This window comes from Colobus angolensis, unplaced genomic scaffold (genome assembly GCF_000951035.1).
Source record: "Colobus angolensis palliatus isolate OR3802 unplaced genomic scaffold, Cang.pa_1.0 Scaffold288, whole genome shotgun sequence".
NCBI classification, from domain to species: domain Eukaryota; kingdom Metazoa; phylum Chordata; class Mammalia; order Primates; family Cercopithecidae; genus Colobus; species Colobus angolensis.
The window spans coordinates 187183-210045 of NW_012116132.1; the positions used below are offsets into that span (position 1 = coordinate 187183).

At 44.2% G+C, this 22863-nt stretch overlaps 1 protein-coding gene across 1 annotated transcript in view; it reads right to left on the bottom strand.

Annotated features, from left to right (window-relative positions):
• Positions 1-7677, bottom strand: part of LBR (lamin B receptor) — a 25393-nt gene extending 17716 nt beyond the window's left edge. Inside the window, exons 1-3 of the mRNA XM_011948972.1 lie at positions 7520-7677; positions 3461-3639; positions 1561-1831 (exon numbers count right to left, since the gene is read on the bottom strand). Coding sequence (XP_011804362.1) covers positions 1561-1831; positions 3461-3625 — 436 coding nt within the window. The 5' untranslated portion in view covers positions 3626-3639; positions 7520-7677. The remainder of the gene's footprint in view (positions 1-1560; positions 1832-3460; positions 3640-7519) is intronic.
• Positions 7678-22863: the final 15186 nt, after the last annotated feature.

Below are 22863 nucleotides of genomic sequence, written 5' to 3' on the forward strand. Positions count from 1 at the left end.
ACATTAGCCACGCGTGGTGGCAGGCGCCTGTAATTCCAGCTACTTGAGAGGCTGAGGCAGGAAAATCTCTTGAACCCAGAGACAGAGGTTGCAGTGAGCCAAGACTGCACCATTGCACTCCAGCCTGGGCAACAAAAATGAAACTTCGCCTCAAACAAATAAAAAAACTTTCATCTTTCATGTAATTAGACTGAATGTTATAATTTCATTGATAGACTGTATGGGTATTTACTACGAAAGGCAGATAAAGTAAAAATTGGTAAATTAGTTCATTAACTGGATAAAAAACAAAAGACATTCAAAAAGACATTCACTGCTCCAAAACAGCCAGCAATGGAAAAGTAAGAAATAGTGGGTACTTGTGCAATACACAGTAGGCCCAGGGCTCTACCAGTAAGAAGTAAAGCCAGTCTGTTGTTCTTGTGACACCAGGACCATAAGATTACACTATAAAAATACAGCAGTCATTTTAATATTTTAAATATTAAAATGAAAGGATAACAAAGTATCACACAGCATCTGTTCCTGGAGTCCCTGGGTAGTAAAGAGAGCCACTAATAGTTAAAATGTTCAAATTCAAAATGTAAGTTAGAACAGTAAGTTGAAAATGTCTGACAGCCACAGTCGCAAAAAAAAAAAAAAAAAATTATAATACTCAGAATGAGAAACTGGGCATTCATACACTGATACTACTATAAACGTTCTTGATGCAATCTGACAATATGTATTAAAAGCCTCAGATCTGCACCATATAGCTGACCTAGCAGTTCCACTTGCACCTAAGGAAATAATCAGATGTTATATAAAAATACTTGTTTGTAATAGTGAAAATATGGAAGGAAAAACACTAAATGTCTATCAATGAGAGAGCTGACTTTAACGATTAAGTTACATCTATACAATTTACCATATATCCATACTATAGAATACAACAAAAATGATGTAGAAAAATACGCTCTGAAAGGTTATCCCCACTATTTTAAAATCTCTTAAAGTTGACTACAGAACAGTATGTAAGTAATCCAGCTTTTAAAGTTTATTAAAAGTCTGTGTGCATTCTATTCAGAAAAGAGGTTAACATTAAGTGAAGAGAAGACTACTTTTATTCTTTTTACTTAAAATACTTTTTCTTTCGTCTACTATCTAAAATACTCTTTGGACAAGATTTACAGGCTCCATGCACCCTGATATTTCAAAGCTTACACCTTGAAAGTAATTCCACTAAAATCATCATCTTTGACTAGGTAAAGTAATCAAGTATAATGATGCTAAGAGTAAGAATGTTTCTGTAATACAGGTTTTGTCTTACCATTTCATACATGATATGAACTTTCATACACTGTAAAAACCTTACTCAGTTCAATCTACAAGTTCCATCTATTTCAAATTTGAACACTGCTTTTTTAAAAACTAAAATATTAAATAGCATTTCTGGTAACTGAAGGACATTCTTTTCCATTGATACTTAAAACTTTCTATTCCAAACATTTGTTTTTTATGAAATCTTCCAAAGTCATCGCCTTAGATTTGATACTTCACTGACATTTTAATATTATTAACTGCAAGTAATTCGAGTAAATACATACATAAAGGGGAAGACAAAAGGCTGTATAAGGATAAACACAAGTACCAGAACCAGCGGAGTCAATTTAACTTCCACTTCCCTCCTTGCTTCCTTAATGTTGGCCTGGTGGGAAGCAGAAGCAGATCGGCGGGCACTTTTAGGTGGTCGACCAGGGGATCTGGAGCGTGACCTTGATCGACTCCCTCGGCGTCTGGAAGGGGAACTGGAAGTTGAGCCACCTTTCCTTTGCCTAAAGGAAGTTAAAGGCTAGAAAGGGGGAAGAAGGCAAAGAGCTTTACCACAAATCATAACACATACAGACAGATCCAAACTAGAAGAGGATAACAAAGGCAAGAACTGCTACCATTAACTCTAAAATCATCATGGGAAATCTTAGGATCTAAGAATGGATCAGATGAAGCCAGCAGAAAATGCTTTCATAATGATCCACCTTTCATGAGACAAATGCAGCCTTTCCATTCTTGTTCTTTGAAGGTATTTCCATGAAATGAATGTATCTAAACCAATTAGCTGTACTTATTTCCAACACCATATGCAAGAAGGGTAATAATTAACATGAATTAAAACTAAGAGGACAGGACAAAAGAAATTAGCACACAGACAAAAAAAAAATAGTACCACAGTTTCACTCTGAACAAAACACATAAGCAGATCTTGAAAATAAAACACGAGCTTGGATGACTGGGAACTGTTTCACCGTGTCCCCACCTACTCCAAATCTCCTTATGTTGCTTCTAGGGATGTAGACAAATTATGCCCCAGGCCAAGTCCCTCACCTCAATTTTTGTGTGGCCTTCCTACTAAGAATGGCTTTTACATCCTTAAATGATTACAAACAAAATCAATAGAATAGTATTTCCTGACATGTGAAAATTATCCAAAATTCAAATTTCAGTATCCATAGTTGTATTGGAACACTGCAATGTCTGCTCCCTTCCATACTGCCTGGAGTTGCTCCCATAAAGCCTAAAATATTTACTATCTGTTGCTTTATTCCTGGTCTAGAGCACTCAAAGTGTCATCCTCGGCCATGGGTCCTAGAAATGCTTGTTACTAATCTGCGCAAGTACCAAAATCAAGAAATAGACATATGGAAATGTTTATAGCATTTTGACAAAGTAATCTCACATCTATCGAATCTGACAGTAAAACTGTGAGGCTTTTATTTTGCATGTCTTTATTTTTCTAGTAATTCATTTTTATGGCATTTTACACAAATGCTTGTATACTATGGATCAGATATCTTAAAACCCAGACGCTCACCTGACAGGTTGAAAAGCCCTGGGCTAGACTCGAATCTAATTAATGTCACTCTCCTGATTAAATCCTTGGTGTTCAGGATGAAGCCCAAACCCTTGGACATGGAATATAAAAGCCCCTCCAGCCTGGCTCCTACTTAGCCCTCCCCTACCACTCCCTTCCAGCACTTGGCTGTGTCCCCAGACCCCCAACTTTGGCATACTGCACTCTCTGCAGAAGCAGCCCCATTATCAGCTGAGTTTTTCCTATTTGTTCTCAGCACTTGGTTCAGGTGTCACTGCCTCTGAAAGCCTCCCCTGAAGCCCAGGGATCTTCTCTAACCCTTGATAAACTCAACACCACCCACAACAAACTCCAGGCACAGAAAGTAGTAAACCCAGGGGACCAACAGATGCAAATGGCTGTCTTTCCCAGTAAGTGTGAGCTTCTTGGGAACAAGGCACTATGCCTCATTCAAACATTCCCAGAGTCAAAAACAGTATGTGACCCAAAGCAAGAGTTCAACCCTCTGCCTCCAAACCGAGCTGAACTGACTATCCTAAGCTTAGAAACTGTACTTAACAGTTATTTCCCACTTACTGTAAACATACTCTGATAAACCAAAGGAGCGCTTACCTTAATATCATTCTCTTTCAATTCAAGCTCTGTTCCATCTTTATACTTCACAGTGTAAAGCTGGGAGGTGCTGTCGTGGCTCAGAATTTCTACTTCATAATAAAGTGAACTCCCAGGCCATCGACCTCTTACCACTTCACCATCGGCAAATTTCCTACTTGGCATTTTCTATAATTAGCCTGAATAGTTTTAAAGAAAAAAAATTTGAGTCAATACATACATATTTATGTATTTGTCTTTATCCACAGGTTGATCACTAAAATGCAACTTTCCAGAACTGACTGGTCAGGATTTAGGGCCAGAAAGGTTACATTCAATCTCATTTGGAATCATTTTAGAAGATGATTTAGCCACTGCGGTATCTATGTAAGTAACACTAAAGATTAATTATAACAATGTATATAGGTGCCATAAGTTTGCACTACGTAAAATGTTACCCACCTACATGATCATAGTTCTTGTTAATCAAAAAATGAGGCACAATCTCACAAAGGACACATTTTCTCATTTGCAAATTTGCGTAACAACTTACAATGGCTTTAAAAATGCATTTAATTGTATTTTTAACAAATTGCCTTTATTAAAAACAGTAAACTATAAAACAGCCTGGGAAAATCAAGGATGTACAATTAACATGACTATAACCCACCAACAAGAAGAAAAATAATTCCAAGTCTGTAATGAATAAATTTGGGGGTTATTTAGCTTTCAACTCTTGCAGCTAAAATACAAATGCATACCAAGTAACTCTGCCAACCACCCAAGTCAGGGTGTACCTTGCCTTCATCCAAGCTCACCTCTCTCACGTCTACAGCAGACATTAACCCCCAATTATAAGACTCTTTTCCTCTGATTCAAAACATGACCCACAAAGTCCCACAATACTCCAAGAATCCAAAATCTATCTGCAAGAACTGCCACTTACGTGAGGCCTGTCTACCACCCTTTTTGAAATATCAATTGATAGCTGGGTACTTCCAGCTGCCAGACAGTAATGCCACTCCATCCACTGACCAGCGGATTCACATTTCCACACAACAAAACCAGGGCTGCTGACCTTCCCCAGTACCACATAAACTAGCTGGGGCCAAGTTCAAGGGGCAGCCAGTAGCACAGATAGGAGCTCTCCCCCGAAGCACCTTCATTTCACCAACTAAGCACTTCCTGATGTATTGTCCAAGCATATCAATGTACATTCCTCACTAGCTCCTGTTAAGAGCTGATGATACAATAAAAGCAACATTTATGAACCTTTGAAGACTCTGGAATTAAGAAGAAAGTTGAATTACCTACTCCAAGGGAGTAGTGGGAGGGTGGGGGGGGAGGCAGAGTGGGGGAGGCCTTTCCTAAGCATCACCTTTTTTCACTGTTAATCGTCTGAGAAAAAACTTAACAAGCTCTACTAGTTTACAGCGATGGCAGCTAGGTTGGTAGATGAAAGAAAACACAAGTAGTTATCTGGTGATTAGAGGATGTCAGTCAATTAACACCTCAGGTAAGAGAGCCAGCTTTCTTCCCTACACCTACCTGAGATGGCATCACTAGGGTAATGAATGGGTTTGGGCTTGGAGTAGTGGGGAGGAGCCCACAAGTTTTCTGGATGAAGTCAGGCCTGGCTGAGTCACCTGAGGGGCACTTAGGGAGCACGGGGGCAGTGAACACCTCTGCATGAGGAGGGGCATACAAACGGAAGGTGACAACATCCAACTTTGCCTATTTCAACATTTAACTCAGAGCCTCCAAGTACAAAGAAAGAGGAAGGAAATGTACCCTCCTTCTCTCTTCTCTTGAGCCCCCTTCCCCTCCCTAGACCCCCCAAAATCAAACCAGTCTTACTACTAGCTCTCCTACACTGGTCAGCCAGGGTTAAAAGAAGGCAATTATGTCTTCCTACAGGAAGATGCTCAAGTTGCAAACAACGCTTTATAAACTTTTGAAATACAGGCCCTTCAGGATGCAGGGGCTACTTGAGGTTTTAAAAGACCCTTGAACAGTTTTTGCGTGTTCTTAAAAACTTATTTACGGGCATCTTTCCATTGCACTTACACACCACATACACAGTGTCTGTGTAATATAAACGCAGGCCAGTGCCAAAAAGATTCTTGTTATCAATTAAATATTTTGGGTTAAACAAATTAACGCATACGGTGGATACGTGTTAGGTCTCTAAAGCTTAATTTTTTAAAAGAAGAATTAGGATTTGCTCGAAAAACAAAATGAACCAGCATTCTTCTTAGAAGATCATTATCTTAAACGTAAATGTTCCAAAAGATGAAGCCAGCAATATGATGTGCACCCCCACTTTACACAAGATCCACACACCATTGTCAAACGTGAGGATACAGTGCAATCACATCCTAATATACTCCCCCACAGGAGTGAAATAGCCAGGATGGCACACAAAAGTCCCACATTTGTGCATGTCACTATGCACTCACCTACAGGAGTCAAGATACACACAGGGTTTTCTTACAAGAGATGTTTTAGACAAGTGTGTTTGTAAAGAAAAATTTTGTTCACTGAACACAATGTCCTCATTGCGATAAACAGGAAAAACACGGAGACCCTCAGGCTTTTCTCTATTAAACCAGATGCCCGCTAACTTCAGAGTCAACTGGCACTGCAATCCTCACACATTCTAGCTCCGGTATGTTACTGTTTATGAACACAACCATTTTTTGCTGCTGTTCTCTACTCATTAGCATTACAGGGGTCTCCGGCTATCTTTCCTTCACTTCTCCAAATTCATCTAAATGAGACATAGAGCAAAACGCTTGAATGAAGTTTGACAGCTTCCTTTTCACACCTGGGCCCCGGTAGCCCTACTAGGCAAAAGGCAAACAGGAACTCCGGGCCTTGTTCCACGCCCTTTGCTTCATGAAGCAACAGAAAGGCCTGGCTGTAAAGGCAGAAGCGCCTTCTTCCCTATAAACACCCTTGGGCAGCTCATCATTCCCCTCCTGCTCGTTGTTCTCCCTCTTCCCAGGCAGCCCTGAGAAACTAAACTTAAACTGGACTTGTTGCCTAGTCTATATTAGGATCCCTCTGCTCTTCTCCGTAGCTCCATCTTCTCCTACACAGCAGTTATTACAATGCATAACTACAGACCTACACGTGTTTACGTGCAAGGTCCCCGGGGGCCTGTCCACCCTGGCACTGTCCAGGCGCCGCGCCTCTCGCTGCAGGTGTCCACGCGCGCCCCACGGTATCTACCGCGCCCTCGTCCGAACACCCGACCGGGCCCCGTAATCACTCGAGGGAAGCGCCTGCAACAAAGCCCTCCGCAAGCAAGTGCTTACTAAGTGCCCCTTGAGGCTGCTGGCAGTGCGAGGCTGGCTGTCAGTAGGAGAACATTTTTCAGAACCCTCAAAAAGGTGAAACAGCAGGACCGTGCTTTAGCAGGAGCACGCACACCCGCCTAAATACCCGTTTTTCTGAGACTGTCCGGGCGAAAGAATTCAACGCATCGGAGCGAGTGGCCCTGCAGTGCGCCTGGAGAACCACCAAACCGCGACGACCACGACCCTCAAAGCCAGTGACAAGCAGCGCGAATCTAAGCCCACCTCGGCCGCAGCCTCTTCCCCGTCCCGCCAGGCCGCCGTGCCCCGTCAGCCTCGCTACTGCAGGACCGCGGGGCCGCCCGCTCATCTGTCAGACGGGCGCTCGGAGGGTCCGGGAACCAGGCTGCGGCCGGGCTGGACAAAGGCGCCCACGAATCCTCCCCTACGCCGCCGCGCCACAGCCGCGCCGCGCCGCCAACATGGAGGGAAACGTCCGCAGTTTAAAACCCGCAGCTCCATTTCCGCAGCGCGCCCGGCTTGGGCGAGTTCCAGCCTTGCCCGCCACCGCCCTGACCACCCGACTGGGCCAGGAGAGGCGAGGGGGTGAGGAGGGGAGGAGACGAGGAGGCGAAGAGAGGAGGGGAAGGCCGCCGCGCCAGGCCCCGCGCCCAGGGACCCCGGCCCTGCCGCTGCGCCCGCCTCAGGCCTCCTCCTGCAGGGGCCCCTCGAAGGCCGTGCCGCGGGGAGCTGGGAGCAGGACGGGGTTGGAAGCGCTCACCTGCGCCAGGCTCCGGCGGCAACACGGACGGCTCCGGGAGAACAGTCGCACAGCAACCCGGCGGCAGTTCCGCGCGCGCGACGCTGCCCGGCCGCGCTCTCGCGCCCCGCGGTCCCGCAAGCCGGGCGCGCGCTTCACCAGCCCCGCCTCGCCTCGCTTCTCCCCTCCCCTCGCCTTCCCTTCCCTCCGGCGAGGCCGCCCGGGGCTCCCATTGGCTCCCCGGCCTTTTGAATCATCCCCGGCGCTGTCGGTTGGTCGCGTGCAGTGGCGCGTCCGCCCCGCCCCGCCCCACGGGGAGGCCGGTAAGCCGGGAAACTCAGCCTCGTGGGGCGGTCCGGAGCCCGCTGCCTTATCTCAGCTGCCCAGGCGCTTTCGCAGCCCACGGAGCCTGCGCGCTCCCGCCCTTTCCCTCCCGGCGCTCGCAGCGGAGTGTTTCGGGTGCCAGGTGGCTTGGCGAACGAGATTTTTTCTTTTTAAGCTACAAAGAAAACTAATACGTTCTTAAAGTGATCACCAAAGATCCGAGCTCGAAAGCGTTTCTCGCTAAAACACTGTGAGTGTCCTCCTCAGCGTTTTAAAATCCCACAGAAGCCTCTGGACCAAGCAGCGGCATCGAAGACAAGCAGGGGCGCTTTTGTCTCCGCGGCCGCTGAACCTGCGTAGAAGCGGACCCGGACTGATGCTGGGGACTGCGGCGGGAGGGAGGAGGAAGAATGGCCGAGGACTCCTACGACCTACGCTGCGAGGAGGGGCTCGGTTGTTAACCGAGGTGCTGTCGAGATGCAATAGAAAATCCCCAACACCGCGGAGCGTGGAATAAGAAGTTTTATGCGTTACACACTGAAACACAACTTGACCGGCAACCCACAAGCCTGGTTTTAATTGAACCCTAAAATGCTGAATCATGTCGTTGTTGACTCCGAATCTGTTACGGATCCTAAACTTTTTTTTTTTTCCTGCTAGTTTTCATTATCGATTAGTTGATTTCCTTCCTCTGAGGTCGAGAGTTTAAAGCAGTCATTGAAGTTCCCTATTTTGCAGTGTGGTTTTAATCAAAGTATTTCTTAACACCCTAACTAGGTATATTTAGGTGAATTGCTATTTTGGAAGCACTGTTAAATTGGAATAATGAATAGAAGTTTTCATCTATAGCCAAACTTCAGCTTTCGTTCTCTCATACTCAGAACTACAAAACACCCAGGTTTACTTCTTTAAATTAAAAAAAAAAAAAAGTGAATACATCGAGTTCTCTCTGTCATTCACATGCAGGGTGAATGAGTTCATAAGAGCCTTTCCTGAGAACAAGTTCTGACATTGAATTGTCATTATCATCGAATTTGCCCTTGGTGGAGATCTGTGCAACAGAAATGCACATTGCACTCCAAAGTCAGAAAATCTTTTATTTTTGACAAATCCCCAAGTCTCAGTTGTCTTAACCCTTAACGTAGGATAATATTAGTTCTACCTCATAGAGTTTTGCAGTAAATTACACGGGAATAAAAGCGCTTATGGGGACCTAAGACAGATCCTATCCCAAATAGCCAAGCAGTGCTATACTATTCATTTCTCATATGTTCTACCCAGAATCAAGATGTCATTGGATTTCCCTTGAGGTAGACATTTCCTGGAAGATTTCCACTTGTGAAATAAAAGAAGATTCGTTTCCAAAAAAAAAAAAAAACACCTGGCCAGGCGTGGTGGCTCATGCCTATAATCCCAGAACTTTGGGAGGCCGAGGTGGTTGGATCACCTGAGGTCAGGAATTCGAGACCAACTTGGCAAACATGGTGAAATCCCGTCTCTACTAAAAATACAAAAATTAGCTGGGCATGGTGGCGAGCACCTGTAGTCCCAGCTACTCGGGAGGCTGAAGCAGAAGAATTGCTTGAACCCGGGAGGCAAAGGTTGCAATGAGCTGAGATCATGCCACTTCCGCCCCGCCTGGGCAAGAAGAGCGAAACTGTCTCAAAAAATAAATTTTTAAAAATTATAAAAGGCTTATTTTAAAGATCAGGTTTATGAAGTCTCATCATAACAAAATGAAGTCAAAACTTTGTAAATTAACTAGAGTCAGCTAACATTTTACCTAATAAATTACTAAAGACATTTTTAAAACAAAACTGATTTGACATCAGGCAAACTAAGCAATAATTTTTGTTCATTTCTACTTCGTGGACTCAAACATACCATGAAAAATCCGATCTATATGTAGGCTGCTTTCTCAACAAAGGAACTGTTCGGTATTTTTCTCTTCTTTTTTAAGACTACGAAAGGCTGTGTAAACTTGGAAGTGGGGAATTCTCAGAAGGTTCTCAGAAAGATGCTTGTCACTCACAACTAGCAAGTTGTGGGTTTTCAGAATCTATAAACTAAAAGTCACTTAAAGGTCCACATCTTGGCACCATTGTTGTTAATGAGGCCATGAGTGGCGAAGTCCCTTTCCCTTTTGTCATTTACATGACGAAAGCAAAGCAAAACCCTTCAGTACTGCTACTAAAGCCAACCAAAACACACATGCAGCCAGGAAGCTTTCATATATGAAATACAGGAACCCCCCAGTGGAATGCATTCCAATGTGGCAGTTATTTGGCCCTGGTCTCCAGAGGATCTCGGCTCCCAGGATTAAAACGTCTCTTTCAGGAAAGAGGTGTAGGTGAAATTTCACGTGGCATGAGATCCAGCTGGATTCCTTTGGTACTGTTACAAAAGGAACAAACTTCTGTACGCTGCGAACTGCAGAAAGCCTTTATTCACAAGGTAGAGGTACCTCAAAAGCTGTCTGATAAAAACACATTTCTATTGATGGTGTTTGGTATGGTTTCTATTCACACAGAAATGGAGCTCGCAATTAACATGATGCATTAATTATGTCCATCTCAATAGCGATTTTAACATTATTTGAAACTTCTGCATACTGTATGTATATTTGCAGCACTTATCCTCTCTTCTTTTTTTTTTTTTTTGAGACAGAGTCTCGCTCTGTCCCCCAGGCTGGAGTGCAGTGGCCGGATCTCAGCTCACTGCAAGCTCCGCCTCCCGGGTTTACGCCATTCTCCTGCCTCAGCCTCCCGAGTAGCTGGGACTACAGGCGCCCGCCACCTCGCCCGGCTAGTTTTTTGTATTTTTTAGTAGAGACAGGGTTTCACCGTGTTAGCCAGGATGGTCTCGATCTCCTGACCTCGTGATCCGCCCGTCTTGGCCTCCCAAAGTGCTGGGATTACAGGCTTGAGCCACCCCGCCCGGCCTCTCTCTTCTTCTTTTCTTTTTCTTTTTTTTCTTTTTCTTTTCTTGAGATGGTGTCTCCCTCTGTCACCCAGGCTGGTGCTCAATGGCACGATCTTGGCTCACTACAGCCTCCACCTCCAGGATTCAAGCAATCCTCTCACCTCAGCCCCAAGTAGCTGGGATTACAGGCATGCACCACCACATCCAGCCTAGTTAAGCATTTTCAATATTAAATATTTATTTATTTAATACATAAATTAGAAGGGGAAACTATTTGAATGGATGAAGCTAAGTATACTGCTTCAGTGGAAGAACTTAGAAGACGTGGGATATGTGTGCTTTAATGACGACGATAGAGGGAAAAAAGCAGCAGTAGGATATGATGTAATAAAAATGATAAATAACCTTTATTTATTCAGTTTTTACCTCACCCAGTTGCTGCTCAAAGTGCTCCCTGTGTTCTAACTGATTTACCCTCATAAAAACTGTCCCAGGTAGGTGATCTTATAGTTGAAGAAACTGAGAAGGTTAATACTTCCCCAGAGTTACCCAAGGCAGTCTGGTTCCATTGCCTCCCAAACCAATTAGCAAAGTGCAGGAGTTCTCAAGGTATGGTCCTTGCTCAGCAGCACAGCTTCCCCTGGGAGCTTCTTAGAAATGCAGCTTCTGGCTGGGCGCAGTGGCTCACGCCTGTAATCCCAGTACTTTGGGAGGCCAAGGCGGGCAGATCACTTAAGGTCAGGAGTTCGAGACCAGCCTGGCCAACATGACAAAACCCCACCTCTAATAAAAATACAAAAATTAGCTGGGCTTGGTGGTGCACGCCTGTAATCCCAGCTACTCAGGAGGCTGAGGCAGAAGAATCGCTTAAACCTAGGAGGCGGAGGTTGCAGTGAGCCGAGATTGTCCCACTGCACTCTAGCCTGGGCGATAGAGCAAAACTCCACCAAAACAAAAGAAAGAAAGAGAGAAAGAGAGAGAGAAAGAAATGAATGCAGCTTCTCAGGTCCGCTCCTGAAGCTTGAAGCTTGGAGTGGGCTCAGCCATTCAGCTATCCAGAGGATTCTGATAGAAGCAGGCTCCAGTTAGAGAACCTCTGGCAAAAACACAGGTCATGGTGACCTTAATGATTTCTTTTCCTTCATGGTTTCCTATCTGAGGCTTTAAACCACTTACTTGATTTATAGAGAGAAACACTAGAAAGCTGTTTTGAAGCTTGTGCAGCACCCGAGTGTCTTCCCAAAGGACCAACAATACGTTGAGCCTTAGATTAACGGTTCATACCTGCTGGCCAGGCTGAAGATACTTGCCAAGAGGTAGGAGGGTAGAAGGGGACTGTCAGGCATGGGAGTGGCTGCTACCGTGCAGCTCTCTCCTCCACTCTGGCCAGAGCATCATGAGATTAACTGCTCTCGCAAAGTGTGTTTTCTTGTTTTGGAAAACTATTCCTTTACTGGCTGTAGAATTAATATATTCTGAAAACTTCTAAGGAAATTTACTTTTTAAAGTGTAATAATAAAGAAAACTAAAGGTAAAGGACATTTAAACTGAATGAGGACACTGAGAATCAGAAAGGTCACACAGCGTGTGGCAAGCTGTGCTTCAAACCAAGTTCTTCTGGACTCCAAAGCATATGTTCCCATCATAGGTTCTAGAGCAGGCACCTGCATTAGCAAGAAGGTCAGATGCATAAGCACATGCAACCTTGATTTACATTACTTATTGCCAGCCGGAAAGAGGAACAGAATTCAGTACCAGAATTTACTAGATTATAATTCTAGCAAAACCAGGTCTATGTTGCTTTTGTTGATAGTTCTTGGCACATAACAGGTGATTATTTGTTGAATTAATTGATTGATTTGGTGATCGATTGATTAGGTGGAGAGAAGAAGGGAGACAATTCTAAGATTGTTCCAACACTCAGTAAAAGGAGAAATTAGTGAGAAGACCAGCCTGGCTGGGGTGGAGTAACAGCTTATAATAGGAAAACACTATCAGAATGATGTTAATATCATTCGTTCAAAAGATCCTCCTGCTTTAACTAAAGGGCATAGAGTGACCATGGAAGTGACAATGGGTCAGGAATGCAGTGTCTGAAGCTCCAGTGCTGCCACTCAGCCCTTATCCAGTAAGTTCTCTAGATCCTGATTTCCTCATCTGTAAAATGGGGATAAAAAGTACCCATTCTGGCCAGGTGCAGTGGCTCACACCTGTAATCCTAGCACTTTGGGAGGCCAAAGCGGGCAGATCACTTGTGGTCAGGAGTTTGGCCAGCCGGGCTAACATGGCGAAACCCCATCTCTACTAAAAATACAAAAATTAGCCAGGCATGGTGGCACGTGCCTGTAATCCCACCTACTCGGGAGACTGAGGCAGAAGAATTGCTTGAACCCGGGAAGCAGAGGTTGCAGTGAACAAAGATCCTGCCACTGCACTCCAGCCTGGGCAACAAGAGTGAAACTCTGTCTCCAAAAAAAAAAGAAAAAAGTGTACCCATTCCACACAAGGTACACTAATTAATTGTGAGGATTAAATACATGTTAGAACATATCAGGCAATCATAACCCTTAGTGTAATCATTTTATTTCAAGTTCATTAAGTCACCATTTTTAGTCAACTATAAATAGATGAAAGAGTGTTTTCAATAGTAGATGTATCAATAATTTTTTAATGCATTTGTTGTTTTTTCTCTAGCCACCTAAATCCTTTGAATCATCCTATAGTGCACATTTAAACATAAAAGACATATCTCCGTCTTTTAATCCATGCTATTCTAACTGAAAAATCTAACCTGCTGGATTAACCCTAAAACTTAAAGTTCCTTGGACTATTCAGGACGTGATTATTATTCACATTTATTTTAATGTTTGCTAATGAATAACTGTCTTTAAAAATTAGCCTAAAATGCGTTTGGATATGTAGGGAGTCCTGAAATATTTATCTGCAGGAAAAAAACCAAACTTAGTAACATGACACAGACAAGGCCTTCAAAAACTCGCCCTAAAGGATTTCTGGTAGGCTCAACGCCCTTTTCTCTTTCCTACACCTGCCTTCTCTTTCCCACCCCCTCCACCCTCAGTTCTACTAAATTTCTGATGAGTCCTCAGATAAGCCTTTCCCTCTCTTGTTGCTTGGAATGCCTCCCCCTTCTTTTGAGAGTGGCCTGTTCTTGCTTATCCCCAGCAAAACTTCCTAGGGCAGTCCCACATACATCTGTCATTGCGTTCCCATGTTATGGGCATCTGCACTCCTGAAGGCAGGAAGTATATATAACTTCTCCTTGTATCTCTCCCCATTAAGTAAATGAATGTGTTAATCATGAAACTGTGTCATATATATTCTCCTAAAGGTCAGAAGGTAGTAAACTCTCTTGTTCCAGTTACTGAATTGCCACAGGCCGGACAGAGGCAAGAAGAGATTAAAGCCTCTACTGGCACTGACTGTTCCCATCAGCTGGAGGGGTGCGGAAGCCTATCTTCCATGTCTCTCTTGCTGTCTGCCACAGGCTCACAGCCCCATAGTGGGGACTCTGCTGTGCTTAAATACCCTTCTCTCCACCTGGGTTGCCACCATCTCTCTTAATTCAGAATATGTAACTAAATGTTTCTTTTTAAAGCCTACAGGGAACACAGGTGCATGGCTTGTTTTGGCATGGTTGCTAAAACTGCCAGTCCCAGAGGGCAGCCTTCTTCCCCACCTCCCACCCAAAGTCTACACTCAGAGGCAGACAGGGGGCTCAATTGTGGAACAGAAAGTACCATCTAGGTAATAAGTAATTACCATGTTGCTTCCCTTCTGGACAAGACAAGGCTCAGCCCATCAGTGTTAACGTTTAGCACTTCATGTCTATTCAGCAATTGCTCCCACTCTATCAACAAAACTACACCCTACCCTTTAGGAAAAGTGTGTAGCAACTACAGTTGGCATCATAGAGGTGGAAAAGAAGAAGGAGAGGGAAGGGGACTCATTTCTAATGAGGCCCTGTTATACGTCACTTACCAGTCCTTACCTTATTTATGGCTCAAATCAACTCAACGAAATAGGCATCACCCCCTCTTTCAGGATGAGGAAACTGAGACTTGTGTCAGCAAACTTGCACTACGACACACCCACCAAACAGGGGCTGGAACAGAAATTCTAACCCAGGTCTCTGGATTCCAAAGCATATGTTCTTTCCACCCTCCAACCCATTAGGGTCCCCAAGCAGCCTCTTGGTTCTCTTAGCCATTGACTTCTGGTCACCACACACAATTCATATTACATGATCCCACTGTCATTATCAGCTGAAGACATCCCAGGCTAATGAGAATATAGCTTGTGGACGTTTTGTCTACACTTCTGGGGCAAAGAACACCCATCCCTGCTCTCTCTAAAAGCACTATGCATGTGAACTTGCCATTGTCTCTCACCCATTGATTCTTTCTTCCATGGCTGGACTCTTTTAATCCTGATACCTATTCTGGATTCTGTAGGACTGTCTATGTGTCTTCCTTTCCAGGGACTGTCTTAGAATATTCACTTGTAGGTATTATATCAAGGGAGGATCACTGTAATCTTTGCGGTACACTTAGCACGGTACCCAATGCAATTAAATCTGTTTAAAACACATTTAAGGGGGATAAAACATAAAATATTTGAGATGAATATTTAAAACCAAATTTGCATAATTGTTTTAATTTTTTTTCATTTTACTTGAGCAAGAGGATCCTAATTGATGGTACAACATAAAACCTATTTGGAGCACAGTAGTGTATTGAATCATTTTAGTCATAACACACACCTACATAAATGACTAAAAATATCAATATTATATCCTTTTAAACAGATGACATATAATTGCAACGTAGATTTATTTGAAAGTTGTACAGAGTTGGCTTGATAGTTATTCAACAACTCTAAGTACTAACTGGCATGAGTATTTCAGCAGAAAAAAACTATATATTCATACTAAGTTGCTGAAGATATTTTGCTTGCTTACTTTAAATACAAGAGGCTAGGATCCCAGAAATTTCACTGCTATAGCAAAGCAAGTCATGTTACTCTAAATTGGCAGTTCCCATTCTCCAGGGTAAGTCATATTGCCAAACACAATGCCATTTTTAGGTCTACTTTAATCCTATTTGACTCTACGGGTATGTTTTTTATATACTTAGTCCTACGGTTTGAATGTTTGTCTTCGCCAAAATTCAATTGAAATTTAGTTGGCATCGTAACAGTGTTGAGAGGTGGGACCTTAAAGATGTGATCGGGCCACGAGGGCTGCACCCTCGTGGGTGGGATTACTGTCATTATAAAAGCACAGGGTCAGCCCCCTTTCATCTCTTGGTCCTTCCACTTTCTGGCCATGGAGTGACCCAGCAAGAAGGCCCTCACCGGAGGCAGGCACCTAGATATTGAACTTCCCAGCCTCCAGAACTGTGAGCCAGTTTAGTGCTGTTCATTATAAATTACCTGGTCTGTGTTAGTCTGTTATTCAAAAATGTCATTTCTGCAAATATATAATTCCTCCCCTTTTAAAAAAAAAGTTCTACTTTTTTCTATTTTACTTTTTCTGATGTTTTGTGTGTTTATCTTCCTCATCCTATAGAGAACTCCTATTGCTTCATAAGTCAAGGCCAGAACTCCCATCCTGACCAGAAGGAAAGATGCCCAGTTCCCACATCTCCTTTTGCTAGGCCTGCCAGAAGGGGGCTCCTCTCCCTGGCCAAGGCAGGCTACTCAGATCCATTTGTGTTCATTTTTAAAAAGAAGTGCCATATCCTTAAACACACTTCGGTTGTCCTTGTGCCTGCTGGATAATGTATGAGCTTCTGGAAAAAAATCTGCAGCACTGACCGTGAATTTAACAGGATATCACTCCCTTCTTAAGGTTTTCAAATCATAAAGTCAGATTAGGGATTCCCATTAACAATTAGTCTTCTTTATTACATTCAAAAGGACAATATAAATTCCTGTCAGTTACTTTGAAAATACTTTGCTCATTAATATCTACTCAACCCAACGATAACTACTACTGACAAAAATTCTCTCCTTAACCAAACTCCACCCAGCCACCTCTCAGCCCTCTTCTCAACTAAGTGTTACCCTTAGTCTATAAAGACTTGATCAGGCCGAGTGTGGTGGCTCACGCCTGTAATTCCCAGTACTTTGGGAGGCTGAGGTAGGTGGATCACCTGAAGTCAGGAGTTCGAGACCAGTCTGGTCAACATGGTGAAATATCGTCTCTACTAAAAATACAAAAATGATCCAGGCGTTGTGGAGCGTGCCTGTATTCCCAGCTACTTGGAGGCTAAGGCAGGAGAATTGCTTGAACCTGGGAGGCAGAGGTTGTAGTGAGCTGAGATCATGCCACTGCACTCGAGCCTGGACGACTGCCACAGTGAGACTCTGTCTCAAAAAAAAAGGACTTGATTAAATGTTAGCATAGTTTCTAACAGCTCAAGGACCCTTCCTTAGGATGGCCCTAGCCCCTCTTAGAGTGCCTGCTTGAGAAAACTTGAGGCTGCCCAGGGAATTTACTGTTGGTTCCAACCAACACCTAAAGACAAGGCCCCTATCTCCCTGCTTCTGTGGGAGGGTAGGAGCCTAACTCCCACAAGCACCAGTAAGTAAACACAGATGGGTTGCACATGGACCAACCCCCACTTCCTGTATTTTGTAATTTTTTTCACAGACCCTCTTGAGCCCTTGCTCACCCACTCCCTATTCCCTCATTCTCCCTTTTTTTTTTTTTCTGAGACAGAATCTTACTCTGTCACCCAGGCTGGGGTACAGTAGCGCCATCTCAGCTCACTGCAACTTCTGCCTCCAAGGTTCAAGCAATTCTCCTGCCTCAGCCTCCCAAATAGCTGGGACTACAGGTGCATGCCACCACGCCTAGCTAATTTTTGTATTTTTAGTAGAGACAGGGTTTCACTATGTTGGCCATAGTGACCTCATGACCTCATGATCTGCCTGCCTCATCCTCCCAAAGTGCTGGGATTACAGGTGTGAGCCACTGCACCTGGCCTACCCTCCCTTTAAAATGCCATCACCTCTGTACACATTGAAGTTGAGTTTGGACTTTTTTCCCTATTGCAATAGCGATAGTATATTACTGATTAAAGTCTGTCCTTCCACTTTACCGAGCCTTGTTTATCTTTAATACTACCAATCTTCTTTTACTAAAATAAATACTATGATTTCTAAATTTTTTAATCAACTGAGTTATATCAGATATGCTTAGCCAAAGCATGTAGACCCCACTGAAATTTTGATTTAGCATGTGTCCATTAGATTAAGAATTATTGCTCTAGGAGTCTAAGTGGTATTTGCATCATGCATTTTTTTCAGTACAACATAAAATGGCTTCATATATAATATAGTTCAAAATGTTGTTAATTTCTTCAGGCCAAGAAACATGCAAGCAAATGGAGAACTCTTCCGATTTCCTAGGGAAAATATGGCTTGAGGATGGCTTAAACATAAAATATTAATGGGAGTTAATTAACATAGAAGCAAGCTGCTCCCTCAAGTTGCTTTCATCTCAGCATAATTTTAAGGTGGAAGAGAATTGAACTTCAGAATCTTTTCTCTTACGTGGATTGTCCTTTGCAAAGCAAGAAAACATTTTTCCAATGGTGAATGTGTTAGTAAATGCCAGTGAAGCTATAGTTAAGTGATCTGGGTTTCCAAGAAGGAAAGTGAAGTTTCAAACCATGTTTACTGTACACAGCTTTTCAGGGCAAGTATTTTGGACACATAAGCTTTTTATTTTTTTTTATTTTTTTTTTTTTTTGAGACGGAGTCTTGCTCTGTCGCCCGGGCTGGAGTGCAGTGGCTCGATCTCAGCTCACTGCAAGCTCCGCCTCCCGGGTTTACACCATTCTCCTGCCTCAGCCTCCGGAGTAGCTGGGACTACAGGCGCCCGCCACCTCGCCCGGCTAGTTTTTTTTGTATTTTTAGTAGAGACAGGGTTTCACCGTGTTAGCCAGGATGGTCTCAATCTCCTGACCTCGTGATCCGCCCGTCTCAGCCTCCCAAAGTGCTGGGATTACAGGCTTGAGCCACCGCGCCCAGCTAGCTTTTTATTTTTTTTAAGGGTCTTGCTCTGTTACTCAGGCTGGAGTGCAGTGGCAATTATAGCTCACTGCAGCCTTGAACTCCTGGGCTCAGGGGATGGTCCCGCCTCAGCCTCTGGAGTAACTGGGACTGCATTTTTAGAAGTATAATGCTACATCTGCCGGGAAAATAACTCAGGTGGAGGATGGCTGTTTTCCCATTCGGAGAGCCCACGATTGAAAGAGTTGGAGGAATCCTAACTAGCAGAACTGAGTAACAGAAAGCACGTGGACTTTGGAGTCAGAAACACCTGTCTTTGAATCCTGGCTTCTGCACCTGCACTTGAAATCTTAGGCAAGGTACTTACATTTTATTTTCAGACTGTTTCCTTATCTGTAAAATGAGAAAACTAATAATACCTGCCTTTCACAGGGCTATTGTGGGACTTAAATTTAACAATAAGCAATCAATAAATAGCTCTGATTCATTGCTTTAACCATTCATTCATTCAGCAAATACGTGTGTCAAACTCTTACGGTGAAAGAAACGTAAAACAAATTCCAGGAGTGCCTGGGGTTTTTATGTCTATCAAATGGCATTCAGGTTAATGAGGGAGAGTGAAGAAATGAAGTGCGCTGTTTTTGAGGAATTACTTAAAAGGCTTTTCCAAGAGGATCCATGTGGCCGTAGGACATTTAGATGCCTGGAAAGGCCAGTCCAGTAAGTCAGCTGGATGTTGCTCAGAACACGGCCTCCCACAGCAGGAGACCATTTCCCAGTTCTCTGAATTGGTACTTTGGCTGGAAAATCACCACACTATGCCTGATCCCTGGAGCAATGGACTGAGTATATAGTTATAACTAGATGAGTTATTTGACACCCTAAATTGGAAAAATGTCTTTGCTAGAGTTCGGAAATAGCTCAAAACCAAAACAACCATTTTCCCTAAATCTATTTGTAGTGCTGGAGCCACATGTTACTGTAAAATACAAGGGACCAGTTGGCAGGAAGTCTCTTAGACTACTTGAACATGCTCTTTGCCCCTCCATGAACACACCCGTCCCAGCTTTTAAATACAGTTTAAGAACTCACTGAATTCACACCAGGGCCTCTAAGACCTCACCCACAGGTCAGTAACAACTAAAGATGGATCTGAGGCTGTGGGAAGAAAGTGCTCACCTCAGATGGTGAGGGAATGGGAGATGGGTGCATCCACGTTCAGCAATTGGACTTATGGCTCCTGAGGGTCACATTGCCACCCATGCCCATGTTGAAATCATCTTGCTTTGTCAGGCCATTGGCTCAGGCATGTTTCATGACAATTTCGCTCCCTGTTGGTAAGACCTGGGTCATTTTTAAACGTTTGCAAACATTAGAAACTCTGAATACCGTAAATTAATAATTGATGATGTCCCTGAGCTCCCTCTACTGGCTCTGCCTCAGCCAGCTACAACAGGGGGTATTTCTGTTTACATTTCTTTCAAGAAAAGAGTGATTTATAATCCACTAGCAGGGATGATAAGGCAAAGACATAAAGAATGGAGGACTTTTTAAGTAGCTGGAAGTTGGTGGACACTCCCAGACAGGATTTACACTTCCGAGGCAGAAATCTGGGTTGTGTGTCCTGCTCTTGGCCTGGGCAGATGGTGCACAGCTCAGGAACCCTTCTAAAATGTCATTACTGTGTGCAGATAAAACCGAAAGCAACGGGGCTGGAACCCTTTCCATTTGTTCTGCACCTGAAGGAGTTCAGAGAGAATAAAACAATATCTGGGCCATTTTTTTTTCTGTTTCAAATTTCTAAACAGAAAGAACAGCAACAACAAAAATACTGATTTGTATGGGAATCACTCCAGGCATGACAGGATCAGGAGGCACTTTATCCTGAGGTTCCTCTGAGCCATTCATCGCCATTCTGCAGGTGAAGAAACTGAAAGAATGGTTGAATGACCTGCTCCAGTTGACACAGGGAGTGAGTGGCTTCTCTTCAGGAGAAGGAGGAACTTCCTCCACCATCATGCTCTCCAAAAACCCCTGCACAGAGCGTCCTGCTGGATGCCAGAGCCCTGTGAGGGCTTCTCGGTGCAGGTAAGGCCCAGCATAGCCAGCAGAAGGACTTATCCTGGCTAACGAAGATTTGTTACATGTCCCCCTTCAAAACTGGTGCCACATGTCTGTGTGACCTACCTGCTGGCCTCTCACTGCTAACTGAAGACAGGCACTATTTTCCCACCATAGTGGTCTTTTTGTCCTTGTCATGATTTATTGGATGCATAAAACACATGAGCCAGGCACAGTGGCTCACATCTATAATTCCAGGACTTTGGGAGGCCAAGACAAGCAGATCACGAGGTCAGGAGTTCGAGAGCAGTCTGGCCAACATAGTGAAAAAAATACAAAAAATTAGCCGGGCATGGTAGTGAGTGCCTGTAATCCCAGCTACTCAGGAGGCTGAGGCAGGAGAATTGTGTGAAGCCAGGAGGCAGAGGTTGCAGTGAGCTGAGATCATGCCACTGCACTCCAGCCTGGGTGACAGAGCAAGACTCTCTCTCAAAAACAAAAACAACAACAAAAAGAACACACACACACACAGAGGGTCAAAAAAAAAAAAAAGTAAGGAAGAAGGAGAAGAATGGAGGCAGAAAAGATGCCATCCTGGAGAGGTGACCTGGTTGCTGTGGTAATATGGACATGCTCAGCACGTTTCAGGACTGTCAGGTTTCAGGGTCTGCCCGCCTGCCTCTCCTGAGGGGGAGGTGACAGAGAGCTAGCTGAGTACAGGGCTCTCCTGGGAAGCTGGGTCCTCAGCCAGGCCACCCCACAGAAGTGTTCAGGGGCAGGGAGTTGTATATCCTGGAATGACTATTTAGAAAGGATGTAACAGAGGGGAGAGAAAAATAAGGAAATGTAAGGCGTTAGGTCAATGCTTGCCCCTTCCCCCTGGCCCACCCATGGTAATGCTGTGGCTCACTGCAGCCCAGCCACTATCTGGGAATACAGAGACGCACGATAGTGCCTTTCTACTCTGATTACAACTCCACTAGGTGCCAGCATTTTGCATGTAATCGCTCTATGCCTCTATGAGGTAGGTCCATTTATCCCCATTCTGCAGGTGAAGAAACTGAAAGAATGGTTGAATGACCTGCTCCGGTTGACACAGGGAGTGAGTGGCTGAGCTGGGAAGAGAGACCAAAGGGCATGTAACTGTGAGCCCACGGTGTGTGATGTATGAAGGACTAAGAGAGACCAGCCAGGAGCAGCTGGAATCCATCTGGAGCCCAAAGAGTTGTCTTTGGTGTGGAAAGTATCTACCCCACCCCTAATTATATACCCAGTGATGGTGGTTGCTTAACATGGCTGTTGGCTCATAAACTGTAAGCACTATGAGAGCAAGTCTTGTCATCTGTGACCTGGATGTCTGCCTTGGCGCCCTGGGCTGTGCCCATGTGCGCTAAATACACATATTGCTGTTTGGCCAGCTGTCTTTTGTTTGTTTGTTTGTTTGTTTGAGACAGAGTTTCACTCTTGTTGACCAGGTTGGAGTGCCATTGCATGATCTCAGCTCACTTCAACCTCTGCCTCCTGGGTTCAAATGATTCTCCTGCCTCAGCTTCCCAAGTAGCTGGGATTACAGGCATGCACCACCATGCCAGGCTAATTTTGTATTTTTAGTACAGATTGGGTTTCACCATGTTGGCCAGGCTGGTCTTGAACTCCTGACTTCAGGTGATCCACCTGCCTCTGCCTCCCAAAGTGCTGGGATTACAGGTGTGAGCCACCGTGCCCGGCCACCCAGCTGTCCTTTTAGGACACTTTCTGTACTCTCTGTAATAACAGAAGTTCCACTCCAGGGCTGACTTTATAGAATCCTAGTTCCAAACTCTCTTAGTTCTATCAGGAAAGCAATTGCTTTTTTTTCCTTTTTTTCCCCCCCCTAATTACAGGATCTTGCTCTGTCACCCATGCTGGAGTGCAATGGTGTGATCTCAGCTCACTGCAGCCTCAAACTCCACAGCTCAAGCAGTCCTCTCACCTCAGCCTCCCAAGTCGCTGAGACTACAGGCATAAACCACCATACC